Source organism: Hyperolius riggenbachi, chromosome 2, assembly GCF_040937935.1.
Source record: "Hyperolius riggenbachi isolate aHypRig1 chromosome 2, aHypRig1.pri, whole genome shotgun sequence".
NCBI lineage: Eukaryota > Metazoa > Chordata > Amphibia > Anura > Hyperoliidae > Hyperolius > Hyperolius riggenbachi.
Window position 1 is genome coordinate 14,678,314 of NC_090647.1, and position 19,619 is coordinate 14,697,932.

At 44.7% G+C, this 19,619-nt stretch overlaps 1 protein-coding gene across 1 annotated transcript; it reads right to left on the reverse strand.

Annotated features, from left to right (window-relative positions):
- Positions 1–9,579: 9,579 nt before the first annotated feature.
- On the reverse strand, positions 9,580–10,521 carry LOC137544611 (olfactory receptor 51E1-like). The gene has a single exon (XM_068265706.1). It carries the CDS (start codon positions 10,519–10,521, stop codon positions 9,580–9,582), a length of 942 nt encoding a protein of 313 aa, XP_068121807.1.
- Between the last annotated feature and the right edge of the window lie 9,098 nt (positions 10,522–19,619).

The following is a 19,619-nucleotide window of genomic DNA, read 5'->3' on the forward strand; positions in this document are numbered from 1 at the left end:
ACGGACGTCCCAGGCGGTGTCACCAAGGCCTCCCACAGAGGCCTGTGCAGGAGGGGGAAGCAACACAAAAAGAAGGGGTAGCTGGGACATCGGCAGGGAGAGGGGCCAGACCCCCCACCTCCCTCACCTGGGTCCCCTTCTTGTGGCGCTTCCCCCCCCCCCTCCTAATTAGCAGCAGCTTAGAGAAGTGGGCAGGAGCGGGCGGAGAGGAATTACTCACCTGCTTCCTGCATTCCAAGCGATGTCCCACAGCGTCATCGTCACGTGACACTGGTATCCACCTTCTCCTCCGCTCACTGTGCTTCCTGATTAGCGGAAGCATAGTGAGCAGTGGAGAAGGCGGATACCAGTGTCACGTGACGATGACGCTGTGCGCCATCGCCTGGAACTCAGGAAGCAGGTGAGTAATTCCTCTCCCAGCCCGCTCCTGCCCGCTTCTGTCTGCTGCTGCTAATTAGGAGGGGGAAGCACCAGAAGGAGGGGACCCAGGTGAAAGAGGTGGGGGGTCTGGCCCCCCTCCCTGCCGCTGTCCCTGCTACCCCTCCTTCCAAGCTTCCCCCATACCGGGGGCAACTTTACTATACTGGGGCAACTATACTATACTGGGGCAGCCATAGTAACTACCTATACTGAGGCCAACTTTACAGGGGTAACCTACACATGACTTTACCCACCGTGGCGAGCTTAGCATGCCACACTTGCTCCTTTTTTTTTTTGAAGGGGGGTGTCTTTTAATACCCAGCACTAGGTGTCAAATGCCCTAGGTACCCCACTGAATGTAAGTATGGACTTTCTTGTCGAAATACAAGGATTTCATACCCAGGGATTTACCTGACTACCCAAATAATAAAAAAAGGCCCAGAGAAAATGGCTCTGTGAATTTGGTCTGTAGCTGAGTGCTCCTATTTTTTTGGTGTAATGAGGAATGCTTTTCGCTGGTCATCGTGTAGAACAAGCTTTCTCAACCAGGATTCCCTGAGGTCTTTGAAGGAGTTTCCTGGCATTTTCCCTCCCGTGACAGTTGTGGGCTGAGAAAGTTTCAAAAGTACCTCTTTGGCTTTTCTGTGTCCTCGTCTCTCATTGTATGTTCACCCCCAAATGCGGTGCGGGGTGGGGGGTGGAGAATAATACAGCACAACTAGGGGGGCTGTATAACGAAGCACTACATTGGAACAGAATAATAATGAGCACAATAATAGAAAGCACTAGAATAGGGAGGCAGTATAAAGAGCGGCACCATAATATAGGTTAATGTAATAAAGAGTACTGTTATCGTTTAGAACTATAGTTGTGGGGTCTGTAGCAAGAAACTCTAACATGCACTACTATAACAGGGGGGCTACACAACAAGGCTGTTACAACAAATAACCACACCCACTTTTAAAGACCATGCATCCTGAGAAATGAATCCCTTTCCCCCCACTAATGCAGGGGTTCCTTGAGGACCAAAACATATTTGAAGGGTTCCTCCAGGGTGCAAAGGTTGAAAAAGACTGGTGTAGAACATAGAGGAAATAGTTTCACAATGTGTAAAAGCATTTATTCAAAACTTTCCATTAATATAAAGCCATTTTTAGAAAAGTTTGTTTAATGGAATACTGTAGGGGGGTCGGGGGAAAATGAGTTGAACTTACTCGGGGCTTCTAATGGTCCCCCGCAGACATCCTGTGCTGGCGCAGCCACTCACCGATGCTCCGGCCCCGCCTCCAGTTCACTTCTGGAATTTCAGACTTTAAAGTCTGAAAACCACTGCGCCTGCTTTGCCGTGTCCTCGCTCCCGCTGATGTCACCAGGAGTGTACTGCGCAGGCACAGACCATACTGGGCTTGTGCTAAACACTTCTGGTGACGTCAGTGGGAGCGAGGACACGGCAACACAGCCACAGTGGTTTTCAGACTTTAAAGTCTGAAATTCCAGAAGTGAACCGGAGGCGGGGCCAGAGCATCGGTGAGTGGCTGCGCGGGCACAGGATGTCTGCGGGGGACCATTAGAAGCCCCGGGTAAGTTCAACTCTTTTTCCCCCGACCCCCCTACAGTATCCCTTTAAAGGGAAGGTTCACGGTACAAAAAAATACCAAACTGCACTCACCTGGGGCTTCTTCCAGCTCCTGGCAGTTGATTGGTGCCCTCGCCGCAGCTCCTCTTACTCCCGGCGTCCAGCGGTGAAGAAGCCGACCTCGCCAGGTCAGCTTCCAGGTCGGCTTCTGTGCGCTCCACGGCGAGGGGTCACGTGGTGTAGGGACATTATTCGGGTCTCTACTACGCAGGCGCAGAACTACTACGCTTGCGCAGTAGAGACCAGATGACGTCACTTACACCACGTGACCCGCGCCGTGGAACGCACATGACGCCGACCCGGGAGCCGACCTGGCGAGGTTGGCTTCTTCAGTGCTGGACGCCGGGAGGGAGTGGAGCTGCAGCAAGGCCACCAATCAACTGCCAGGAGCTGGAAGAAGCCCCAGGTAAGTGCAGTTTTTTTTTTTTTGTACCGTGAACCTTCCCTTTAAGTACAGCCATATAAGCAAACTGTTATGTTATGCCTAGTACACACCATACCATTTTCTGTTAGATGTTTCTGTTAGATTTTCTGTTAAGGGGCCCATACACTGGTCGATTTCAGCCTTCGATCGATTGGACATTGATTCTTTCAAATCTGACAGGATGGAAAATCTAGGTCGATATGCTGCTGGCAGCAGATCCATGGCCCATAGAGTTCCATTGGATCTAATGGTGCAATAATGCATTTTGATCGAATTTCAATAGATTTCCAATAGATTTCATTCTGAAATCTATTGGAAATCTGTTCCTAGTGTGTGGATAGATTCCTGTCAAATGCGACTTGACAGACATCTGACAGAAATCTATCTGATGGTTGAATCTGCTGCAAATCTATAAGTGTATAGCTAGAGATGAGCGTAATGACCTAATTACGATTTCGCGAAATTTCGCGTAATTAGTGTAATTACGATTATGGCCGTAAGTACATAATCATAATAAAGAAGGATTTCGCGAAATTTCGCGTAAGCGTAATTTTCGCGTAATTTTCGCATTACAATGGTTATTTGTTCATGCCGTAATTTCGCATTAAACGCTACCGTAATTTCGCGTTAAACCGTAACGCTCCGTATAATATAAAAAAGCCGCCGACTTTAAGGGTTAATAGCAAAGCCCCCTTAAATGCTAAGAGCCTCAAATTTGGAGAATATATTAAGGAGATCAGGAGGAATAAGAGGAAACATTTTTTTTTCAAAAAGACCTTATAGTTTTTGAGAAAATCGATGTTAAAGTTTCAAAGTAAAAATGTATACATTTAAAAACCCGCCGACTTTAACGGTTAATAGCAAAGCCTGCTTAAAGTTTAGGAACACCAAATTCCTAGGGTATATTAAGGGGATCAGTGGGAATAAGAGGAAAATTTTTTTTTTCAAAAAGACCTTATAGTTTTTGAGAAAATCGATGTTTAAGTTTCAAGGGCAAAAATGTCTTTTAAATGCGGAAAATGTCAGTTTTTTTTGCACAGGTAACAATAGTGTATTATTTTCATAGATTCCCCCAAGTGGGAAGAGTTTTACTTACTTCGTTCTGAGTGTGGGAAATATTAAAAAAAAACGACGTGGGGTCCCCCCTCCCAGACCTCTTTAACCCCTTGTCCCCCATGCAGGCTGGGATAGCCAGAATGCGGAGCACCGGCCGCGTGAAGCTCCGCACCCTGACTATACCAGCCCGCATGGTCCATGGATTGGGGGGTCTCGGAAGGGGAGGGGCAGCCAAGCTTTCCCCTCCCCCCCGAGCCCTTGTCCAATCCAAGGACAAGGGGCTCTTCTCCACCTCCGATGGGCGGTGGAGGTGGAGGCCATGATTTCCTGGGGGGGGGGGGGTTCATGGTGGAATCTGGGAGTCCCCTTTAAAAAGGGGTCCCCCAGATGCCCACCCCCCCTCCCAGGAGAAATGAGTATAGAGGTACTTGTACCCCTTACCCATTTCCTTTAAGAGTTATAAGTAAATAAACACACAAACACATAGAAAAAGTATTTTATTTGAACAAAAAACATAACCACGAAAAAAGTCCTTTAATATTCTTAATTAACCATTAATACTTACCTGTCCCTTTAAATAAATGATCCCACGCAATAGCCTCGGAAATGTTCTATCAGTTACAATGTAACAAAGTTATTTACAATGTAACAACTTTGTTACATTGTAACTACGCCGCACCCGACGTCACTCGCCGCTCACCCGCCGCATACACTTACGCGTCCTTGCAGGATGCTAAGTCCCCGCCGGCTCCCGCTGTCCACCCCGCCCACATCTGTCACCCACATGTCACCCACATGTGGGTGACATGTGGGTGACATGTGGGAGAGGCGGGGAGGGCAGCGGAGCCGGCGGGGACTTAGCGTCCTGCACGGACCCGACAGAGCTCTGAGCTATATAGCTCAGAGCTCTGAGAAGCATCTTTGTATTTGGGCTCCAAGGAGCCCCATTGGTCCTTAGCAGACCAATGGGGTTCCTTCAAATCAGAAGGAACCCCATTGGTCTGCTAAGGACCAATGGGGCTCCTTGGAGCCCAAATACAAAGATGCTTTCGAGAGCTCTGAGTTATAGCTCAGAGCTCTGTCGGGTCCTGCAGCACAGACGCAGAGGCGGCGGCGGCGGTGAGTGACGTCGGGTGCGGCGTAGTTACAATGTAACAAAGTTGTTACATTGTAATAACTTTGTTACATTGTAACTGATAGAACATTTCCGAGGATATTGCGTGGGATCATTTATTTAAAGGGACAGGTAAGTATTAATGGTTAATTAAGAATATTAAAGGACTTTTTTCGTGGTTATGTTTTTTGTTCAAATAAAATACTTTTTCTATGTGTTTGTGTGTTTATTTACTTTTAACTCTTAAAGGAAATGGGTAAGGGGTACAAGTACCTCTATACTCATTTCTCCTGGGAGGGGGGGTGGGCATCTGGGGGACCCCTTTTTAAAGGGGACTCCCAGATTCCACCATGAACCCCCCACCCAGGAAATCGCGGCCTCCACCTCCACCGCCCATCGGAGGTGGAGAAGAGCCCCTTGTCCTTGGATTGGACAAGGGCTCGGAGGGGGAGGGGAAAGCTTGGCTGCCCCTCCCCTTCCGAGACCCCCCAATCCATGGACCATGCGGGCTGGTATAGTCAGGGTGCGGAGCCCCACGCGGCCGGTGCTCCGCATTCTGGCTATCCCAGCCTGCATGGGGGACAAGGGGTTAAAGAGGTCTGGGAGGGGGGGACCCCACGTCGTTTTTTTTTTATATTTCCCACACTCAGAACAAAGTAAGTAAAACTCTTCCCACTTGGGGGAATCTATGAAAATAATACACTATTGTTACCTGTGCAAAAAAAACTGACATTTTCCGCATTTAAAAGACATTTTTGCCCTTGAAACTTAAACATCGATTTTCTCAAAAACTATAAGGTCTTTTTGAAAAAAAATGTTTTCCTCTTATTCCCACTGATCCCCTTAATATACCCTGGGAATTGGTGTTCCTAAACTTTAAGCAGGCTTTGCTATTAACCGTTAAAGTCGGCGGGTTTTTAAATGTATACATTTTTACTTTGAAACTTTAACATCGATTTTCTCAAAAACTATAAGGTCTTTTTGAAAAAAAATGTTTTCCTCTTATTCCCACTGATCCCCTTAATATACCCTGGGAATTGGTGTTCCTAAACTTTAAGCAGGCTTTGCTATTAACCGTTAAAGTCGGCGGGTTTTTAAATGTATACATTTTTACTTTGAAACTTTAACATCGATTTTCTCAAAAACTATAAGGTCTTTTTGAAAAAAAAAATTTTCCTCTTATTCCTCCTGATCTCCTTAATATATTCTCCAAATTTGAGGCTCTTAGCATTTAAGGGGGCTTTGCTATTAACCCTTAAAGTCGGCGGCTTTTTTATATTATACGGAGCGTTACGGTTTAATGCGAAATTACGGTAGCGTTTAATGCGAAATTACGGCATGAACGAAACGCGAAATTTCGCATTGAAAATTACGCTTACGGTATTTTCAATTACGATTTTAATGGCAATTTCGCTACGCTAATTTCACATCGTAATCGCAAATTTCGCATGCGTAATTATAGTAATCCGAAATTACGAAAATTTCAGCTCAACTCTATGTATAGCCACCTTTAGATTATTTTCTGTAAAGTACTGGTAGGGAATGGCCATTATCTCTGGTGCATTGTCTTCTGGTGATCTCCTGCTGAGTAGAACAATGCCTAATTGCTCGGCAGATAGATGGTTAGATAGATAATTTCCAACATGTTGGAAATTATCTATCTGGCAGGTAAATCTAACAGAAAATCTAACAGGAAATTGTATGGCGTGTACCTAGCATTACTCTCTGCAGAGCACAAAGCTTGTGACTTGTGACATCACAGTCCTTACTTCACCTAACACGTTAAACAGTTAGACGCCGGCAAAGAAAATGGTTATAGAATTGTGGAATGTCCAAAAAAGTCATAAAATATTGAAGATCAAACTTATTTGCCTGAGATGAACTTTACAATATCCACAAAAGCATGATGGTAGTCATTTTGCTTCCTTGCCAAGGTGCCCACCCTGGCTGTCACACGCCCCCTAGTGGCCAGACTGCTCAATGCCTTTCAATCTATTTCATCACACAGACTATCCAACCTCGTGAATGCAATTGATGCACTGAAACCGCTGGAATTGCGCAGACAGACTAGGATGCAGCGTGCAAGCGACACTAACACTTTACTACGCAATATTTCAGGCACAGGGTTGCCACCACCTCTGTGAAGGACAGAGGATCTACTCTGACTATTATAAACCTGCAAATAAAAATGGTTGAAACACTCTGTCTCTGACTGCAAACAATACAATCCTTCAGCGTAGCGAATCTTCAGGAAGGCTAGGATTCTTTCTGCGGTGAGGAAAGCAGGTATGTATTTGGAGAAAAGGACCTTAAGTTGTTTATTGTACATGCAATACAAATAATTAATATATACAGAAAATTATTAAAAATAGCAATTATAAAGACAATAGCCCAGATCAAATAAAAGGGAAAACAAAAGAAAATTAATACTTAAAGGGACACTACAGCAAAAGACTTTAAAATTTAAAATATGTGCAAACATATACAAATAAGAAGCACTTGAAACAAAAAGAAAAACCGAGAGCCCAATATAGTGCAGTAAGTCTAACAATTGTTGGCAAAATAATTAACAGATGTGGATATACTCACAAACACGGGTTACCACATAGGCAACCACTTGAAATGCAGGTGGGGAGCATTAGAACCTGACCCCACTCAGGTTTAAGAAGTCGCTCTCTGTAGATAGAAAGAAGGGGACAGTCCCCTCCACCCAAGGTGGACTATATACTGTGCAAATTTGGACAGAGGCGCATTGCCACTTCTGGACCTTTTTGAGCTTGCACTCCTTGCCTGATGAAGCGGGTTATACCTGCGAAACGCGTTGCGGAGTGCCAAAATAAATTGTTATTTGCGATTTGAACAATCTCGATTGTCCATCAATTCAGGAGGTAAGTCCACCTGTACTCCTCCTTTTTAGTTGTTTTTAGATCATTTTAACCTGCCTGGCGCCTCTGTCCAAATTTGCACAATATACAAATAAGAAGTACATTTTTTCCAGAGTAAAATGAGCAATAAATTGCTTTTTTCCTATGTTGCTGTCACTTACAGTAGGTTGTAGAAATCTGACAGAAGTGACAGGTTTTGGACTAGTCCATCTCTTTATAGGGGATTCACAGGGATATATTTATTTTCAAAAGCACTTAGTGGATGGCAGTTGCTCTGTCCAACTGCCAAAAACTGTGTAGGGAGCAGGGGAGCTGGCCAGCATCATTGTTTAAAACTTTTGTAGGGAATATCTTTAAAAAGAATAAAAGCCTTGCTGAGAATCCCCTATGAAGAGATGGACTAGTCCAAAACATGTCACTTCTGTCAGATTTCTACTGCCTACTGTAAGTGACAGCAACATAGGAGAAAAGTAATTTATGGCTCATTTAACTCTAGAAGAAACATACTTCTTATTTGTCTATGTTTGCACATATTTAAAATTGTACAGTTTTTCGCTGTAGTGCCCCTTTAGGGTTGGAGAGGAGAAGTCCTTTTTGTGTGGAAGTCCGAGAAAGTCCTTTGTTTCAGAATAAAAGTCTGTCAAAATGGCAGCTAGCCTGGAATTCGCTTGCTAGCTGCATAATATATGATGGTAACTTATATACTTATATGATGGTAACTGGAGGCAATGGTGGCCCGAAATTTCGCATATGCAAAATTTTGCATCGAAATTGCCAATTATGCATCGTAATGCAAAATTTCAGGAAAAATCGTAATTCATTTTGTATGTAATAGTAATATTTCATAATTTTGCATTATTGTTTGCGTCATTTTCGTGAAATTTCACATAATTTTGTGTAGACTTTGGTAGTTATTGGTTAATAGCAAAGCCCCCAAACATGCTATTGACACCATATTGCTTCCTATGTTAAGGAGAATAGTGGGTACAAGTCAATAAAATATTTTTTCAAAAAGATCTTGTAGTTTTTGAGAAAATCGATTTTAAAAATGAAAAGAAAAATGGTTTTTAAATTGTAATTTTTCTGAATTAAAAAAAAAAAAATTCTTTGCATTTTTAAAATCGATTTTCTCAAAAACTACAAGGTCTTTTTGGAAATGTTTTGACTAGAACCCACTATTCTCCTTAACATACATAGCAATTTTGCTATTTACTGCCAAAGTCGACACGAAATTACGCGAAAGTTACACAAAATTTTACGCGAAATTACAACTGACTATATGAAATCAATTAAATGTACAAATCGTTACTACGTATAGGCAAAGTTGCAAAAATGTACGTAATCATAATTAGCTGATTACGATCACCACTAATTGGAGGACTTTTTGCAGAAAATGCTTTGTTTCTTTTATACAGATATGCTCGGGGGGGGGGGGGGGGGGGGGGGGGGGTTTAATCTCAGAGCCAGCCCCTCGGTTGGAGTTTTGGAAATTTTTTATATTTGGCCGGAATCTTAAGTCCAAAATATGTAACATTCTCATATCTTAGACCATGTTCATCACACACAACTAATAATAACAAATCCACAATCCCCAAAGAATATAGATCACATGAATAGCAGGCATGAATATTGTAGCATATTCTGTTACTGAGATGTGAAATAACGGGGCGGTGGTTTACTGCAGCCCGGTACTACTATTACTAGCAATCAGACAATGTAATTTTCATACTTATCATAAGTACGGTATCTCTTAAAAATGCAAACATCATACAATACAGTTATTCTAGATATGTCCACAGTGGTGCTTTCCTGTCTGCTTAACAGCTGCGCTCAGGCTTCCTGTGTCAGCAGCCTGTCTTTTGTTCCCGGTAGATAAAGAAAAACATTGGCCTCCCAGGACAACAGCTGCAGCCACATGAATAGGCAGACCCCAGCTTTTGCTGTTGCTGTCCCTAGATGAGCAATTTGGATTGTAATCATGAAACACAATCAGAAAACCGTTTCATTGCGTTTCTTCAAGGTTTGCCCATGACACACCCTCTCCTCAATCTTCAGATATTTGGCTTTTTATTTTACTCAGCAAATTCATTAGCTTGTTCCAAATGTCCTTGGTTTTGATTCCATAGATTAAGGGATTGATCACTGGAGGAAACAGAAGGTAGACATTACCAAACAGAATATGGAGGTTGGGTATCCTGCTATTATTAAAGCGGTGCACTACAGAGAGGCCGATGAGGGGGATGTAGTAGATGAGGACGGCACATATGTGAGCTGTGCAGGTGCTTATGCCCTTCAGACTGGACTCTTTCACCAAACAAACCACCGTCTTTATGATCAGCAGGTATGAAACAGAAATGAACACAGAGTCAATACCCATGATGAAAAGTATGATAAATAGGCCATAGACTATATTTAATTTTATGCTACAACAAGCCAAGTTCATAGCTTCTTGGTGGAGGCAGTAGGAATGGGTCAGAAGATGGTCCTTCCACAAGGGCAACCTCTGGATAAGCAATGGAAGTGGGATCATACCAGCTGCTCCTCTGACCATAATAGCCAGGAAGATCTTTGTGATGGTCCCAACATTCAAGATTTGAGAATAATTAAGAGGGTGGCAAATGGCCACATAGCGGTCTATAGCCATTGCCACCAATACCCCAGACTCCACAGCAGATAAGAAGTGAATGAAGAACATCTGGGTTATACATGAACTGAAGGAGATCTCTCTCTTGTCAAACCAGAAGATCCCCAACATCCGAGGCATAGTGGTGGTGGCTAGTAAGAGATCCACCAGGGTTAACATGAAGAGGAAGATGTACATGGGTTTGTGGAGCTCCTGATTTATCAAGATGATGCAGAGAATGGTGGAGTTACCCAGCATGGCCAAAATATACATACAGATGAGGGGGAAACCAAGCCAGAAATTTAAGCCATCCAGATTTGGTATTCCACTGAGTGTGAAGCTACTGATACTTCGGCATGTCATGTTGTCCATTATCTTCAGGCCTTTGCTCAATTACAGAAGATGCATCTTGTCCTGCAACAGGCATAACATACATCAGACATGTCATAAGTACTGAAATAATAATAAAAAGGTGAGATTCCAAAGACTGGTCAATTTGTATGTGAAGCTTGGTATACCTTTAAAGAGAACCTGTAACCAAGAATTGAAATTCATCCCAATCAGTAGCTGATACCCCCTTTCCTATGAGGAATCGTTTCATTGTCTCAAATGGATCAATTGGAGTCTGTATGGCTAATATTGTGGTGAAATCCCTTCCACAATGTGATGTCAGGACCATGGTCCTGACAGTTTCCTGTCTGTGAACCTCATTGCATTGTGGGAAATAGCTGTTTACTGCTGTTTCCAACTGCCAAAAAAGCAAGCAGCATCTCCTTCCACTGACATCACCTGCCAGCAGTAAAAATGCCACCATGTAATACATGTCAGAATGTAAATCAGGGAGAGGAAAGATTTTACAATGGGCAAACACTGACTAAATCATTTATACTGGAGTTCCTCTTTAATTAATTTTGCTTGGCCAATCTTTCACAGGTCTTTCACACTAAGGTCTTTCACAATCTCTTACTCAGATCAGATCTCCCCTCCTCATCTGTTATCTGTGGGGGTACCTCAAGGCTTTGTCCTTAGCCCCCTCCTCTTTTCCATCTATATGCATGGTCTAGGCAACTGTAATAAATTTGGCAAATATTTCAGGCCTCTGCTGCAGTGGCTACAACTAACAGTTTATTTGGCAGGTAAACACAGTGACCATTCTAAAGAACTTAACTTGCAAAATCTAGAATCTATATACTTATAATACCAGGGACCTCTCGCGTGTGAGGCGAATGTGATAACCACTATACTATTGAAACAAATCTAGAATCTATATACATATAATACCGGGGACCTTTCGTGTGTGAGGGGAATGTGATAACCACTACACTGCGGAAACAAATGTAGAATGTATGTACATATAATACCGGGGACCTTTCACGTGTGAGGGGAATGTGATAACCACTACACTGCGGAAACAAATCTAGAATGTATATACATATAATACCGGGGACCTCTTGCGTGTGAGGGGAATGTGATAACCACTATACTACGGAATCAAATCTAGAATCTATATACATATAATACCGGGGACCTTTCGCGTGTGAGGGGAATGTGATAACCACTACACTGCGGAAACAAATCTAGAATGTATATACATATAATACCGGGGACCTTTCGCGTGTGAGGGGAATGTGATAACCACTACACTGCGGAAACAAATCTAGAATGTATATACATATAATACCGGGGACCTCTTGCGTGTGAGGGGAATGTGATAACCACTACACTGCGGAAACAAATCTAGAATGTATATACATATAATACCGGGGACCTCTCGCGTGTGAGGTGAATGTGATAACCACTACACTACGGAAACAAATCTAGAATCTATATACATATAATACCGGGGACCTCTCGCGTGTGAGGCGAATGTGATAACCACTACACTACGGAAACAAATCTAGAATGTATATACATATAATACCGGGGACCTTTCGCGTGTGAGGGGAATGTGATAACCACTACACTGCGGAAACAAATCTAGAATGTATATACATATAATACCGGGGACCTCTCGCGTGTGAGGCGAATGTGATAACCACTACACTACGGAAACAAATCTAGAATCTATATACATATAATACCGGGGACCTCTCGCGTGTGAGGCGAATGTGATAACCACTACACTGCGGAAACAAATCTAGAATGTATATACATATAATACCGGGGACCTCTCGCGTGTGAGGCGAATGTGATAACCACTACACTACGGAAACAAATCTAGAATCTATATACATATAATACCGGGGACCTCTCGCGTGTGAGGCGAATGTGATAACCACTACACTACGGAAACAAATCTAGAATCTATATACATATAATACCGGGGACCTCTCGCGTGTGAGGTGAATGTGATAACCACTACACTGCGGAAACAAATCTAGAATGTATATACATATAATACCGGGGACCTTTCGCGTGTGAGGTGAATGTGATAACCACTATACTATGGAAACAAATCTAGAATCTATATACATATAATACCGGGGACCTCTTGCGTGTGAGGGGAATGTGATAACCACTACACTGCGGAAACAAATCTAGAATGTATATACATATAATACCGGGGACCTTTCGCGTGTGAGGTGAATGTGATAACCACTATACTATGGAAACAAATCTAGAATCTATATACATATAATACCGGGGACCTCTTGCGTGTGAGGTAAATGTGATAACCACTACATTATGGAAACAAATCTAGAATCTATATACATATAATACCGGGGACCTTTCGCGTGTGAGGTGAATGTGATAACCACTACATTATGGAAACAAATCTAGAATCTATATACATATAATACCGGGGACCTCTTGCGTGTGAGGTAAATGTGATAACCACTACATTATGGAAACAAATCTAGAATCTAGATCTTTTGTGGAAATCTTCACAAACAGTCCATGAATATTTGTGTGCGATGTTCACCATAACTAATAATCAAATCTTAGTGCATTGAGCCCAAAGTGATTAGCTCTGAGGAATGATGTCACATGCACTTATAACTGTATGTATAGTAAGACTAAAGAAACACGTCAACCACTTGGAGCCCAAACTTTAATAAGTCTGAATATATATATATATATATATATATATATATATATATATATATATATATATATACGTTTGTATGTAATGTGATATACAGTAAGTTATTAAACTAACTTCACACACACCTACATGACATTCATGTTATAGTGCATTGTAGCACAGCTCTTTCATTGGGTCATTTTGGCCTTCATCAGGACAAGGTGTGATTTGAAATGGCTTTATAATAGGACATGCGACAATTTGCATAGTATTAGTTATAATGTAGATAATCAGAAACACGATTATAGGTTGTTATTATTATTATAATTAATTATTATGTGAAAATGAACCAAACAGCTCCTCTACTGAAAACGCTTTCCCAAGTCCAAAACAAGATCTGTACAAAAATTCTGCTTTAAGTGAGCCAGCACAGATTTCATCCTGGGCAACTTTACTCACATCAATATCAAAACTTGTAAGCAGCAGTAAGGAGGTCATGTACCTACTGTCTTCATTGCATGTTTATAACTAATAACTGCTATATTGTTCAGTCACATGACACACATCATACTATTATTATTATTATTATAATGCAAAAAGGAGCCAAAAAGCTGTCTTACTGAATAATCTACAGTACTGTCTGCCCTGCAGCCGTATGAAGTAGTATACAATATGGTGCATATTACAGAGATAATAAATACCATAAGTGGGACAGCCAAGTAATAACAGCAGTGAAACAACCCCACATAACTCTCAAACCTTTGAAGCAGTAGTGGGTGGTCTGCGGTGGCCTGACGGTGGCCATTATTTGTGGATCACAAGATTAACCACTTGCCTACCAGCAGTCTGTGGCCTCTTCCGGACCAGAGATCGCTGGTACCAAAAAACCTACCATACCGATTAATTTCTGCACATACCCACCGGTCGAGCTGTTCTCCCACCGCCGCAGGCCCCTCTCTCTGCGGTTGCTATGACGACAGAGCACTGTCAGCCGGTCAGGAGCCGCTTTCATTGGCTCCTGACCCTGTCCGTCAATGTAAGCCAGTGGGATTGGTTTACAGTGGTCACGCGGTCAGGAGCCAATACCTCCTGACCACGATTCTCAATATGATTCTCAATCATCCTGATTCTCATTGGGCCACCTAGTGGAGGAATGGGGAGCCCCGGCAGGAGACTCAAAGATGCTTTGCCGGCTCCAAGAACAATGACAGTCACAGAGATGAGCGGAGGAGCAGCGTGGGACATGCGGTGAGACAGGAACGATGGAGGTATGTTTTTTTCAGAATTTCCCAGCAGCGACGAGCGGCAGGAGGCGACGGGCGGCGGGTAACAGCCTTGCGACGATGCGCGCATCTCCCGGGGAACGAGGCAGCAGTGGTGTGGTGCTGAAGGACAGCTCCACGGCACAAATGCCTCGCTCCACATCGCTGGCCACACAGGAGCATCGCTCAGCGAATACCTAGTATTCGCCTGAGTTATGCTCCTTTACGCAAGGTCATCCCTCAGGTGAAACTGGCAATTGAATTTGCCGCTAAATCCTGAGCGATGTGAGGAGATAAGAAGCTCGCATGTTTTCAGCTTCTTATCTCCTCGAATTGCATATGGCCCCCTGGCCCATATGCAATTAACCTTTTCTCCTGGGTTTTCTCATAGGAGATAATCTGACATCTTCTATTGAAAATCATTTTTCAGCACTTAGCAATTGAAAAAGTACCAAAAAACTAGGTGAAACTGTACTATCAAAATTATTTTGAGTATTTTTTGCTTGCTGGTGATTTAAAAGACTTTTTATTTACAAGTTGTAAAATACCACCTAGGAGAAAACACGGGTGAAACATGTAATTGCATTTGGCCCAGAGGCCCATATTTTTTCTCCTGAGTTTTCTCCTAGGAGATCATTTTTCATCTTGTATTTTTAATAATTTTCAGCACTTTCCAATTGAAAAAGAACCATAAGTAGGTGAAAATGTAATATCAAAATCATTTTGTGTATTTTCTTGCTTGCCGGTGGTTTAAAAGGCATTTTATTGACAAGATAACAATATCACTTAGGGGAAAACTCAGGAGAAAATGTTAATTTGCATATGGACCTGGAGAAAGAAGGATGAGTATGCAGTAATGATGATCACTGGATCGAGATGTTTGGTGATTCTTGGTAGCTTTAGCATGGGCAGCAGTTCTGGTTGGGTGGCTGGGGCACAAATTGAATGAACGGGACTCAAGCAAGGGGTTGGCTGACAGACAATCCGGAGAAGATACTGTGGCCCGTATGCAATTCACTTTTCTCCTAAGGTTACTCCTGGGTGATAATTATCTTATCAATGGAATGCCCTTTAAGCAACCAGCCAGCAAGAAAATACTTTAAGTAATCCATTTCAGCACCACAGGTAGTGTTGGGCGAACATCTAGATGTTCGGGTTCGGGCCGAACAGGCCGAACATGGCCGCGATGTTCGGGTGTTCGACCCGAACTCCGAACATAATGGAAGTCAATGGGGACCCGAACTTTTGTGGTTTGTAAAGCCTCCTTACATGCTACATACCCCAAATTTACAGGGTATGTGCACCTTGGGAGTGGGTACAAGAGGAAAAAAAATTTAGCAAAAAGAGCTTATAGTTTTTGAGAAAATCGATTTTAAAGTTTCAAAGGGAAAACTGTCTTTTAAATGCGGGAAATGTCTGTTTTCTTTGCACAGGTAACATGCTTTTTGTCGGCATGCAGTCATAAATGTAATACATATAAGAGGTTCCAGGAAAAGGGACCGGTAATGCTAACCCAGCAGCAGCACACGTGATGGAACAGGAGGAGGGTGGCGCAGGAGGAGAAGGCCACGCTTTGAGACACAACAACCCAGGCCTTGCATGAGGACAAGAAGCGTGCGGATAGCATGCTTTGTACCACCATGCAGTCATAAATGTAATAAAGATAAGTGGTTCAATAAACAGGGACCACGCGGCAACGCTAACCCAGCAGCAGCACACGTGATGGAACAGGAGGAGGCGCAGGAGGAGAAGGCCACGCTTTGTGAGACACAACAACCCAGGCCTTGCATGAGGACAAAAAGCGTGCGGAGAGCATGCTTTGTACCGCCATGTAGTCATAAATGTAATAAAGATAAGAGGTTCAATAAACAGGGACCACGCGGCAACGCTAACCCAGCAGCAGCAGCAGCAGCAGCACACGTGATGGAACAGGAGGAGGCGCAGGAGGAGAAGGCCACGCTTTGTGAGACACAACAACCCAGGCCTTGCATGAGGACAAAAAGCGTGCGGATAGCATGCTTTGTACCGCCATGTAGTCATAAATGTAATAAAGATAAGAGGTTCCATAAACAGGGACCGGCAACGGTAACCCAGCAGCAGCAGCAGCAGCAGCAGCACACGTGATGGAACAGGAGGAGGCGCAGGAGGAGAAGGCCACGCTTTGTGAGACACAACAACCCAGGCCTTGCATGAGGACAAAAAGCGTGCGGATAGCATGCTTTGTACCGCCATGTAGTCATAAATGTAATAAAGATAAGAGGTTCCATAAACAGGGACCGGCAACGGTAACCCAGCAGCAGCAGCAGCAGCAGCAGCACACGTGATGGAACAGGAGGAGGCGCAGGAGGAGAAGGCCACGCTTTGTGAGACACAACAACCCAGGCCTTGCATGAGGACAAAAAGCGTGCGGATAGCATGCTTTGTACCGCCATGTAGTCATAAATGTAATAAAGATAAGAGGTTCCATAAACAGGGACCGGCAACGGTAACCCAGCAGCAGCAGCAGCAGCAGCAGCACACGTGATGGAACAGGAGGAGGCGCAGGAGGAGAAGGCCACGCTTTGTGAGACACAACAACCCAGGCCTTGCATGAGGACAAAAAGCGTGCGGATAGCATGCTTTGTACCGCCATGTAGTCATAAATGTAATAAAGATAAGAGGTTCCATAAACAGGGACCACGCGGCAACGCTAACCCAGCAGCAGCAGCAGCAGCAGCACACGTGATGGAACAGGAGGAGGCGCAGGAGGAGAAGGCCACGCTTTGTGAGACACAACAACCCAGGCCTTGCATGAGGACAAAAAGCGTGCGGATAGCATGCTTTGTACCGCCATGTAGTCATAAATGTAATAAAGATAAGAGGTTCCATAAACAGGGACCGGCAACGGTAACCCAGCAGCAGCAGCAGCAGCAGCACACGTGATGGAACAGGAGGAGGCGCAGGAGGAGAAGGCCACGCTTTGTGAGACACAACAACCCAGGCCTTGCATGAGGACAAAAAGCGTGCGGATATAGCAGCAATGCTTTTTGCCGCCATGCAGTCATAAATGTAATACAGATGAGAGGTTCAATAAACAGGGACCGGAAACGCTAAACCATCCCAGATGTTCATCGGTCATGTTACTTGGTTGGGGTCCAGGAGTGTTGCGTAGTCGTTTCCAATCCAGGATTGATTCATTTTAATTTGAGTCAGACGGTCTGCATTTTCTGTGGAGAGGCGGATACGCCGATCTGTGATGATGCCTCCGGCAGCACTGAAACAGCGTTCCGACATAACGCTGGCTGCCGGGCAAGCCAGCACCTCTATTGCGTACATTGCCAGTTCGTGCCAGGTGTCTAGCTTCATGCCCGGTTTCAGGTCCAGCGGTGCCAGCCACAAATCCGTCTGTTCCTTTATTCCCCTCCAAATTTCCTCCCCTGTGTGCTGCTTATCCCCAAGGCAGATCAGCTTCAGCAACGCTTGCTGACGCATGCCAACAGCTGTGCTGCACTGCTTCCACGATCCTACTGCTGCTGGTGCTGGGTTAGCGTTTCCGGATGAGGTACAGCTTTGAGATGCGTTGGAGGAGAAGGAGTCAGAGAGGTAGGTGCTGCTGTTGTTATCCAGTGGGAGGGACGGCGGTGCAGCTGTTTGCGGCGTGGGCAACACCCGCGCCGTAGCAGGTGAGGAATCACTGCCAGGCTCCACAAGGTTCACCCAGTGCGCGGTAAGGGAGATGTATCGACCCTGGCCGAACGCACTTGTCCAGGTGTCAGTGGTGAGGTGAACCTTGCAGGCAACGGCATTCTTCAAGCTTCGGGTTATTTAGCTGACCACGTGCTCATGCAACTCAGGCACTGCAGAGCGCGCAAAGTGGTAGCGGCTGGGAACCACGTAACGTGGGATGGCCACTGACATCATGCCCTTGAAGCTGTTTGTCTCCACCACTCGATATGGCAGCATTTCGCAGGCCAGAAGCTTGGCTATGCTGGCTGGCTGTTACTGCCACGGCCCGCGGGTCATTTGCTGGCAATTTCCTCTTGTGCTCAAACATCTCAGAGACAGACAACTCAACCGTAGCACTGCACACCGAAGGGCTGTTGGTTGTTGTGTTTGATGAACACTGGGAGACCTCAAGAGCACTAGTCCGGAAAGTGACAGTGTCAGCATCGTCTGATGTTTGTGAATGTTGTGAACCACGCAATGGCTGGGCTACTGCTGCTGCTGAGGCGGGTCTGGTGGTGAGTCTGGTGAACCCAAGGGAGGCAGTGTTGCTGGTGGTACGGTGGTACCCTGTCCTGCCGCGTTTGCCCACAGAGTGGGATGTTTGGATAGAATGTGGCGGCTCATGCTGGTGGTGGAGAGGTTGTTAATACTTTTCCCCCTGCTCAGGCGGGTCTTGCACACCTTGCAAATCGCCATGGTAACATCCTCAGTGCAGTCTTCAAAGAAAGCCCAGACTTTAACTGGCTGAGGACTCGGACCTCGTGCGTGATGTGCTGGTGCTGCTTAACCCACTGCTGGACGCTTGAGAGGTCATCCAAGTAATTATCTGGTCCTGTTCTTTTGGATCTGTGAGGGTTGTTGTCCTGGACAACATGGGCAGTATTGAGTGGGTTTTCTTGGGTGCTCCCCTGTGGCCTGTACGTGAACCGTCAGGGGAAACACCTCTTCCCTTGCCCCTCCCTCTTTCACCGGATTTCTTCCTCATTTCACTTAAAGTACACGCTGACTGGCAGCAGTACAGTGGCAGTACAGAAATGCTATACAGTGGTGGGTGAGCGGTGTACCACTATTGTCAGCAGTGACACAGAGCACAATGCTATACAGTGGCGGGTGAGCGGTGTACTACTGTTCCCAGCAGACACAGAGTGGAAGTAAACACAATGCTATATAGTGTGGCTGAGCCGTGTACACAGAGTGGCATTAAACACAATGCTATATAGTCTGCTATATAGTCACCCCGAACAGGGTGATGTTCTGCAGAACCCGAACAGTGGCAAACACTGTTCGCCCAACACTACTGGGAGGGATCGCAGATTTTAGTACCTAAACACACGATACAACATGTTTTCCGGGGTCGGACTCTGAGGCACATACAGATGGTCCCGATCATCATCCTCATCATACAACTCTTCTCCTGAGTCTGACCCACCCACCACCTCTGCCACCCCAACATCCCCAGACACAGACCC

Excerpts from the sequence above, each read along its gene's own strand:
- LOC137544611 (XM_068265706.1), bottom strand. The coding sequence starts at position 10,521 with ATGACATGCCGAAGTATCAGTAGCTTCACACTCAGTGGAATACCAAAT.